This window comes from Heteronotia binoei, chromosome 1 (genome assembly GCF_032191835.1).
Source record: "Heteronotia binoei isolate CCM8104 ecotype False Entrance Well chromosome 1, APGP_CSIRO_Hbin_v1, whole genome shotgun sequence".
NCBI classification, from domain to species: domain Eukaryota; kingdom Metazoa; phylum Chordata; class Lepidosauria; order Squamata; family Gekkonidae; genus Heteronotia; species Heteronotia binoei.
In genome coordinates, this window is record NC_083223.1 from 253,818,921 (window position 1) to 253,828,692 (window position 9,772).

At 46.9% G+C, this 9,772-nt stretch overlaps 1 protein-coding gene across 1 annotated transcript; it reads left to right on the plus strand.

Moving 5' to 3' along the window:
• Nucleotides 1–2,097: 2,097 nt before the first annotated feature.
• Nucleotides 2,098–8,385, plus strand: RBM8A (RNA binding motif protein 8A). The gene is made up of 6 exons (XM_060253472.1): nt 2,098–2,327; nt 5,014–5,073; nt 5,903–5,980; nt 6,115–6,251; nt 6,886–7,022; nt 7,996–8,385. The coding sequence occupies exons 1-6, from the start codon at nt 2,261–2,263 to the stop codon at nt 8,039–8,041; spliced, it is 525 nt and encodes a 174-aa protein (XP_060109455.1). The 5' UTR covers nt 2,098–2,260; the 3' UTR covers nt 8,042–8,385.
• Nucleotides 8,386–9,772: the final 1,387 nt, after the last annotated feature.

A 9,772-nucleotide genomic window follows, 5' to 3' on the forward strand; every position in this document is an offset into this window, starting at 1 on the left:
AGCAATTCTGGCTGGCCAGCCAGGCCCCAGGGAGGCTGTCGCACAGTACATCTGGGCCCTGTGATCCCTGCCTGCCCCTGGGGAGGCTGCTGCATAGTGCGGCTGGGCCCCACGATCCCCACTGGCCAGCCAGGTCCCAGGGAGGCTGCCACATGGTTCGGTTCGGCCCAGCTATCTGTAAACATTGAAAGGCGCTCTTTGTTGTTCAGTCACACAGTCAAGTCCAACAAAGTCACGTCAGGCCCTTCTGCCTTCCACCATCCTCCGAAGTCTGCTCAAATTCGTGTTTGTTGCATCAGTAACACTGTCCAGCCATCTCATCTTTTGCTGTCCCCTTCTTTTGCCTTCTGTCTTTCCCAGCATAAGGATCTTTCTCCAGGGAGTGCTTCCTTTTCATTTGGTGCCCAAAGTATTTGAGCTTCAGCTTCAGCATCTGACCTTCCAGTGAACAGTCTGGGTTGATTTCCCTTAGGACTGACTGATTTGATCTTCTTACAGTCCAAGGGAGAAGCGTCTTCTCCAGCACCACATCTCAAAAGCATCTATTCTTCTGTGCTCGGCCTTCGTTATGGTCCAGCTCTCACAGCCATACATTATAACTGGGAATACCATCACTTTGATTAGATGGACTTTTGTTGGCAAATTATACTGCCCAGGTTCGCCATAGCTGTCCTCCCAAGGAGCAAATGTCTTTTAATTTCATGGCTACAGTCACCATCTGCAGTGATCTTGGATCCCAGAAATGTGAAGTCTGTCACTACTTCCATGTCTTCTCCTTCTATTTGCCAAGGTGTCATGGGGCCAGATGCCATGATCTTAGTTTTTTTTATATTGAGTTTCAATCCTACTTTTGTGCTCTCCTCTTTCACCCTCAACAAGAGGTTCTTTAGGTCCTCCTCACTTTCTGCCATTAGTGTCATCTGCATATCTGAGGTTGTTGATGTTTTTCCCAACAATCTTAATTCCGGCTTGTGCTTCATCCAGGCCAGCATTCCGCATGAGGTACTCTGCATATAAATTAAATAGGCGGGGTGACAATATATATCCTTGTCGAACTCCTTTTCCTATTCTAAACCAATCAGTTGTTCCATATCCCGTTCTGACAGTTGCTTCTTGACCCTTATACAGGTTTGTCAGGAGACATGTGAGGTGGTCTGGTACTCCCATCTCTTTAAGGATTTGCCACAGTTTGTTATGATCCACACAATCAAAGGCTTTAGCATAGTCAATGAAGCAGAAATAGACTTTTTTCTGATACTCCCGTGCTTTCTCCATAATCCATCAAATGTTGGCAATTTGATCTCTAGTTCCTCTACTTCTCCGAAACCCAGCTTGAACTTCTGGTAGTTCCTGATCTACGTACTGCTGAAGCCTAGCTTGTAGGATCTTTAACATGACCTTGCTGGCATGTGAAATGAGTGCAACGGTGCGATAGTTTGAACATTCCTTGGCATTACCCAGAGAGGCGCTCTCGGCCATGATTAACTTAGTGGGGGGGGGGGGGGGTGGAGGAGAGAGTGTGAGTGGTTTTGCTGTATCCTTGGACCTCTCTATAGTGAAGCCTCTATTGGTGTGGAGTCCATAGATGCTCTGGTGTGTGAATCTAGTTTTGTACTCACTCTTCCGATTGTTGTAGAACAAATAAAACAAAGTTAGAGTCCAGTAGCACCTTTAAGACCAACAAAGTTTTATTCAGGATGTAAGCCTTCATGTACTAAAAGCACACTTCATTGCTTACATGTTTTATTGCTTTCTCATGCTACCCAGATCAAACGTTTCCTCAGTTTGTTAATTTTGCTATTCTGTCATTGGATTTTAAATTTTTACCACTTTGCATTCTAAACTACTGCCTACCAGCTATATGTAGCTCTGCTCACTACCTGATTCCTCGTCTGAAGAAGTGTGCATGCACATGAAAGCTTACATTCTGACTAAACTTTGTTGGGCTTAAAGGTGCTACTGGACTCCAACTTTGTTCTGCTGCTTTAAGACCAACCCGGTTACCCGCCTGCATTATTGGACTACTCGAAAAGGATAGTTTGTGGTAAAGACCTGTTCAAGATGGCGGTCACGCCACCTCTTCCACGTTCCCTTCTTCCCAGAAGGCCTTCCACGCTGACGCGCGACTCCTTACCGTCGCATATGATCCGACTGCGCAAGCGCGAGGCGGCCATCGTTTCCCGTCGTGCTTTGGCTTTAGTCTTCCTTCGCGGGTCTCTCATTCTCCCTCGTCTCTCGGTTAGAAGTTTTCTGGACCAAAATGGCAGACGTGCTGGACCTTCATGAGGCGGGCGGAGAGGATTTCGCTATGGACGAGGATGGGGACGGTACGAGGCGGGGTTTACGAGAGGAGGAGTGGGTTACTAACTGGCTTGGGATATTCCTGGAGGTTTGGGGTAGGAGCCGAGAGACACTGGAGTTTGGGGAAGGGAGTGGGCTTGGCGGAGATGCGACGTAGAGCTCATCCTTCAAAACAGCCACGTTTTCCAGAGGGACTGATCTGTATAGTCTGGAGATTAGGTCTGATAATGGGAGAGCTCAGGCCCCACCTGGAAGTTGGCATCCATGGGTATGTTAGTGACCATCTTGCTCAGGTGTGGCCAAACTGCGGCTCTGGAGCCACATGTAGCTCTTTCACCCACATCGTCAGCTGGCTTGGAGAAGGCATTTCTCTTTGTAAATCACTTCTCCAAGCCAAGCCAGTGGCTTGGAGGATGCATTTGAAGTTAAAGTTGCTTTCTTTCCACACCTCCCTCCCTATATCTGTCATCTTCCTTCCTTCCTCTGACGTTCAGGTCTTGCGGCTCTCAAACATCTGATATTTATTCTATGTGGCTCTTATGTTAAGCAAGTTTGGCCACCCCTGATCTCGCTGCTCCTACCCCACACAACAGTCAAGCCTCCGCCTGTGTTTTACTATTTAAGCTGAGTGTGGGCCTCTCACAGATGCTAGGGAGTTCTCCTCAATCACAAGGGTTTCCTGTCAATACTTCCTGAATCTCACATTTGGCCTCACAGCAACCCTGTGAGGTAGAGAACCAGTGTGCTGTAATGCTTAGGATATCTGGAAGCTTTCAGCAACCTGGCTTCAAATCCCTACTCTGCCTTCAAGCTTTATTGGGTGACCTGGGGCCAGCGATTCTTTCTCATCTTAAACTATCTGGCAGGGTTGCTGTGAAAATACAATGGAGAACCAACTATATTTCTGTAAGTTTTTTGGAGGACTGGTGGGATAAAATATACTAAGTAAATTGGATGACAGATTAGTTGTGTAGCCTTATACAGCTTGAGATCACTGGCCCAGTTCTGAACTGATTGCGATTTCCAGACCATTTTGCTAGACAGCCATGTGGAAAGTTTGTTACAGTAGTAACAGTAATTCTGCCACTTAGGCTTCAGCTTAACATAGGTGACTTTTTTCCCATTCTGATTAGTCTTACCGAGCTGAACTTCTGCCTTACATCATTCTAATAATAACAACAGGAAAATGGTGTAGTAACTCCATATATAACATTTTGAACTTCCTCTATGGATGGTGAGATTGCTGTTATGATACTTTTGGTGCTGGAGGGGGCAACAGTGGGAGGGCTTCTAGTGTCCTGGCCCCACTGGTGGACCTCCTGATGGCACCTGGGTTTTTTGGCCACTGTGTGACGGACTGGATGGGCCATTGGCCTGATCCAACATGGTTTCCCTTATGTTCTCTTAAGTTCTTATACATCAAACCATATTTCAAGAGACAGGATGGATTTCTTAGTTTGTGGTGATAGGTGAATGGAGTCTGCAGCACCTTTACAGGCTAACGTTTGTTGTTGTGGCATCAGATTTTGAGGGCTTGATGCCACCTTATCAGATACAAGCTATTAAGAAGTTGTTTTTAAGGCCCCTCCCTTTCAGATTTTTTTCCTTATTGTCTTACATTCCCATTCCTCTAATTCAGGGGTGGCCAACGGTAGCTCTCCAGATGGTTTTTTTGCCTACAACTCCCATCAGCCCCAGCCAGCATGGCCAATGGCTGGGGCTGATGGGAGTTGTAGGCAAAAATAATCTGGAGAGCTACCGTGGGCCACCCCTGCTCTAATTTATATCATTCTGCTCTGCTTCCGCTGTGTGATGTTGGCTCAGTTCTACTGGAGGTGGTAAAACTTGCATCTTCAGATCCCCCATTTTTATAATTTAATGTGAACTAAAGTTTACCTGCATATAGAAAACTAGAATATCAAGGTGGTAACCAGACTAGAACTCATGTCCTTAACTTGCTAGTTTTCTACATGTAGATTTTTTTTTACACTGGAATGTTGTGTTGTGTGAACCTCTGAAGTATGCATTCTGCGTTGTGTGCATTCTGAAGTAGCTTATCACCTGAGTGAAGAACTTAGCCACTGCTCAGACTCCTTTCCATGTTATGCAGATTTGGGGATTGAGCTACAGAGTGGTCCTTGCAGAAAACCACCCCCAAGTTACTTGTACAAATGAGGCAAGTTCCTCATGCTTCTTTCCTTGCCCCTGGTCCAGCCAGTGATCTTTGGGTAGCCAGCTAAAATCAGTGGCTGCCAGAATCCTTCCATGCTTCTGAGTCTGGGCTTTTGAAGCACTCTGTGATTTCAAGGGTGATCCCCTACCTTCTCAAGCTCCAGGCTCAGGAGCAATGTTCCCTCTAAGCTGCAGAGGCTTGTGAGCAAAAATTCTACTTTGTGAGCTACTGGTGTTAAAGTTGTGAGCTACTGGAATTTAAGTTCTGAGCTACTGCATAAATTATTGTGCTTTGGGGCCATTTTTCCTGAGCGAAGACAAAAATGTGTGAGCTGGAGGCTAAAAATCTGTGAACTAGCTCATGCTAACTCAGCTTAGAGGGAACACTGCTCAGGAGGAAACCAGAGGCTTGTGGTGCCAACAGCCAGTGGCAGGGAAATTTGTAAGATTTGCTTATGAGAAAACTTGCTTATCCTGTGTGGTTTGTATTGATTGGTTGACGCTGCTGTGTTTGTTCTCCTTACCTGTCTCTCGTTCTAGAAAGCATTCACAAGCTGAAGGAAAAAGCCAAAAAGAGGAAAGGCAGAGGCTTTGGTTGTGGTAAGTTGTTTGCCTGTCCTGTGCTTGGGTTAATTGCAGGGATTTTCTGCCCATTGGTGTAAATTTGTCCAAAACTACCACGTGGAAGTTGAATTCAGATAGTGCTACATATTTGTGTTAAAAATATCTGTACCTTGCTTTTTATGCATATTTTGTCTTGTGACAAGTCAGCTTTCCAATCTACTTTCGCTCTCCTGCTTGCACCTTGGGAAAGGAGTGCTAGCTGGGCAGAATTCATGCAAACAGCCAACTCTTGTCACCTTCACAAGGTGAAGAGACAGTCTGAACTTCAGAGATACTTGGAGTACCTCCCAACTCCAGCACAATTGTGGGGAGGAGTTCTTGCCTTCCTTGCTAGATCCAGCCTAGGAAAGGGGGCTTGTCCTTCTTGCACTCACCAGAAACAGGAAGGATGTTTGCTGGGGCAAGCTAATGGGAATAGTATACTGTATCCAAGCTTTGCACAGAAACCTAATAGACATAACAACCTCACCTGAGTTCTACGCAGCAGGCTGGGAAGCTGGTCTGCCAAGATAACATCTGCAGAAGGAACTGTGAGTTTCCTGGCCAAGTAGCTAGCTGCGACTGAGTAATTTTTAATGCTTTTCCCAGTGTATGTCAGCAGAGGATGATAACTTCTCTGTAGCACTTGTTATTTAATTTTGTGCTTGGAGACTGTAGGAAGTAGAATCTGAGTAGTAGCTTCTTAGGAGAAGAGCCACAGAGAAAGTTTGAACTGCTGCTCCCATGCAGTGACCCCCCCTTTCTGGGGGCTCTGTCCATTCATCTACATTGCTTGTTTTTTTGTGTATCTTTTTTCTGTTATCAGAGGAAGGCTCCAGAGCCCGAGTTCGTGAGGACTACGACAGTGTAGAACAGGATGGAGATGAGCCAGGCCCACAGAGATGTGAGTGCACATCTGTCTCTCTTCACCCCTTGATGACCATCATCTCTCTCTTCCATGGAGGGGGTGGGATTATCTGGCATGGCTTGTCTGAGTATCGCTGATGGCTTCCTGTGTTTTGCCGTCCATTGCTACAGCGGTGGAAGGCTGGATTCTCTTTGTCACTGGGGTTCACGAGGAGGCCACAGAAGAGGATATTCACGACAAGTTTGCAGAATTTGGCGAAATCAAGAACCTGCACTTGAACCTTGACCGGCGGACAGGCTACCTGAAGGTAGAGAAGGGTATTTGGTATCTTTGCAAGAATATCCATGATCCTTGGTGGTATGGATTTGTGTTTATAAATGGACAGGGAAATCACTGATACGTTCCTCTGTTACCTTAAAATTGTGGGTAGACTCTTCTAGTAATATTGAGTAAACAGTAATCCTGGTAATGGCTTCAAGAAGGGGAGGTATCAGCTTTTGGGGCTTTTTAACCCTTGCAGCAGCTAGACTTACATTAAAATGACATAGGGAGATAGACCCTGCACTCAGATCCCTCATTTAAGAGGGCACAAGGAAGGAAATGTAGAAGAGGGAAGTCATTTCTCACAGTCCAGAATTAAGATGGGGAGGTTTTGAATGGTGTTTAAGTCCAGGTGAGGCAAGCTTGGTCTCGAGTGCATTTGTGTGCAGAGGTTTAATCTGCCTGCAGCTCTGGGCCATTGGCTACAGCTAAATTGCCCATTCCCCTCACATCTATACCCACAAAGCAGTTAAGAGGGCATGGGAAAGCAACTTTGACTGAGGAGCAAGAAAGTAAATAACCGGTTTCTGAAAATGCTTGGTGTTGAGGCAAAATGTGTGGAAGCATTCTTGGGAGACTTGCCTTTTTTTTTCGTCACTTGCCTCCCTCTTCCCTCACAGGGCTATACGCTAGTGGAATATGAGACATACAAAGAAGCCCAGGCGGCGATGGAGGGACTCAATGGGCAGGACCTCATGGGGCAGCCCATCAGCGTAGATTGGTGCTTTGTCAGAGGACCTCCAAAAGGAAAGCGCAGGTGAGCTTTTCACAGCAGTGGCAGTGACTGTGCCAGTCTTTTAATTTGTTCTCCTGATAGTGAAGAAATAGTTGGTGCTTTCAATGAACTCTCACTGTATGGCTTGGTTCAGGTATCTCACAAAAGTATAGTTTATGTTTAATTCGATTAGTTGAATTACACTAACTATGGTTAGTGTGGTAGTCTAAAAAGAGGGTCAGTCTGTTAAACCTGGCTTGTTTCCTGTTGCTGACCTTGCCAGAGTGCCAGCAAAGGTACTCTTCAGGTCTCTGCAAGGGAAGTAGGGGAAGACAAAGACAATGAAGCCAGCATTTGTCAAAGCAGGCCAGAATTTAGTGTGAGCAAAATTCTGGTCTCTCTAACTGTAGTTAAGCCAAGCCATGCTTTTCTGTTTCAAGTGTTGTAGTTTTGATTGGCCATCTCCCAAATGGTAGGGAATATTTTGCCAGGTGGAAGGAAAAAGTTACCAGAAGAAGCTTGAAGACATTGAAGAGGTGCATCTGGGTATCTGCAAAAACACACCATGAACACTGGTTAAACACAGTGTTTGTCCCTCTCAGTGTCTATTCATTTACTTCATTTATACCCCATGTTTCTCCCCTATGGGGACTCAAAGCAGTTTGCATCATTCTCCTCTCCTCCATTTTATCCTCACAACAATCCGGTGAGGTAGGTTAGGTTGAGCGTGCATGACTGGCCCCAGTTCATTCAGCAGGCTTCCATGACAGACTGGGGATTTGAGCCTGAGTTTCCCTAGGTCCCAGTCTGGCACACTGACACTACACCACACTGGCTGTCCAGTGTGTGAGACTTGCCATTTGGTGATGCTCTTAGGCCAGAAGGGGGCCTGCAGCCCAGTGCGTGGCTTGCTCCAGGCCTTTCGCCAAACTGATTCTGGGGTGTTGTGTTGCACATCTGAATTACTGTTCAGAGAAACTCAACGAGGCTTTTACTGTCATCCATTTCATTTCAGGGGTTGCCGTAGAAGGAGCCGGAGTCCTGACAGGAGAAGGCGCTGAGGAGAAACCTCCCCCCCTCCTTTTTTGCTGGTTCACAGAAGAAGTTCTTGATGAATCTGAGGGAGGCTCCACTTCGTACTGGCAGAGCTGTGTGCCAGAATTGGTCTCTTGCCTCTGTCCCTGCCCAGGCTTCATGTTTTAATTATGCTGTCTGTACCTACTGAGTGGATTTTTTTTATTTGTATCTGTCTCAAAGTTCATGAGACTTCCCTTATGGATTTCCTCGGAAACGTCCTTACCCCCTCTGTCACAATTGAGATCGTTCGATTATTTGGTTTGAAGAAGGACTCTCCAAAAAGCCAACATTCAAAATAAAAGTCCGGTTTTTTTAAAGAAAAGAAAAATCCCGTACTCTTGTGTTAAGCCTCTTTTTACTTTATGGGCGTTTTCGCACTCACGTTCAGTCGGCGTGACCCCCCTCTTCACCGCGCAGGATCTGCGCGGATTTCGCACTAAATGCCGTGGAGCAGCCGGAAGAGCCGGAAACTCCCGTCGCAAAAGCCGCGCAAACGGAAACTGCTTTTTGGCGGTTTACGTTTGAGCGGCTTTTGCGCCGGGAGTTTCCGGCGCAAAAGGCTGCTCCGCGGCATTTAGTGCGAAATCCGCGCAGATCCTGCGCGGTGAAGAGGGGGGTCGCGCCGGCTGAACGTGAGTGCGAAAACGCCCTATGAAATGGGAGGGGTGTTTAAAAAGGGGCCTTGCTAACCGACTGCCATAACTGTAACCCAGCAGCCTTCCTTTGCTACCCAGAATGGACAGTAGGGGGCAGCCTCAGGACCCTTGAACTTGATCTTGCTGGATCTCTCACATATACTGACCATTTGTGGGGTGGCAGCAGCCTCAGAGGGGGAAAGAGAAAGTACAGTTCCTTGCCAGTCAGAAGAGCTTAGTTTTTATGAGCAGCTAGAGATGATCCTCGCCACCGGTAATCAGGCAGGTGACTATTTCCAAGTCTGCCCTAAGCTCAGCGTTGTGTTTTATTTGTGGTATCTTTGGTTGCGCTACACAGATTTGTGGCTGCATTCATTTAAAAACTGGGGGAGGGAGTCAACCAACATGTAGAAGAAAATGCTAAAAGCAAAGCTGGCATGGCACAATTCAGCATCTTCTCCCACTGTAGGGACGGAGCCTTGGAATGGGTAGCTCCTGTCGCCTGTTCCTGCAGGCAGGGCAAACAGACAAGGTCCCTGTGGATGGCTTGGAGAAGCCTCCTGTGTCATTCAAAGGTTCTTCTTGGTGCCATGTATGAGTGCACAATGCTTTAGCTCATACATGAAGCTCCCTTCCACTGAACCAGACCTTTGGTCCATCAGTCAGTATTGTCTACTCAGACCAGCAGTGGCTCTCCAGAGCTTCCAGCAGAGGTCTTTCCCATCACCTACTATCTGGTCATTTTATCTGGAGGTGCTCAGCCACAGCCCATCCTCGCTGCACTGTTGACTGTGGGTTGTCTTGAATGGCCGGGAGCAAAATTATAGCCTTTAGTTGCACCCATCCCTCTTTTTCTTCTCCTTCCCCTCTGCAACCAGAGTGGAGCATGAAACTTTGACCAGGCTGGCAAGATAGAGGGTTGGGGGAACATGGCATTTCCACTGCCTAGAGGGCCGCAGCAGATGTGAACCTGCTTTTGCCAGAACCACTGGATGTTGCTCAGCCAGCCTTGATATGCCCCTTGAAACACATGGCAGGGGAGGAGCTTTTATCTTTGGTGAGCTTGCACACAGCAACTCC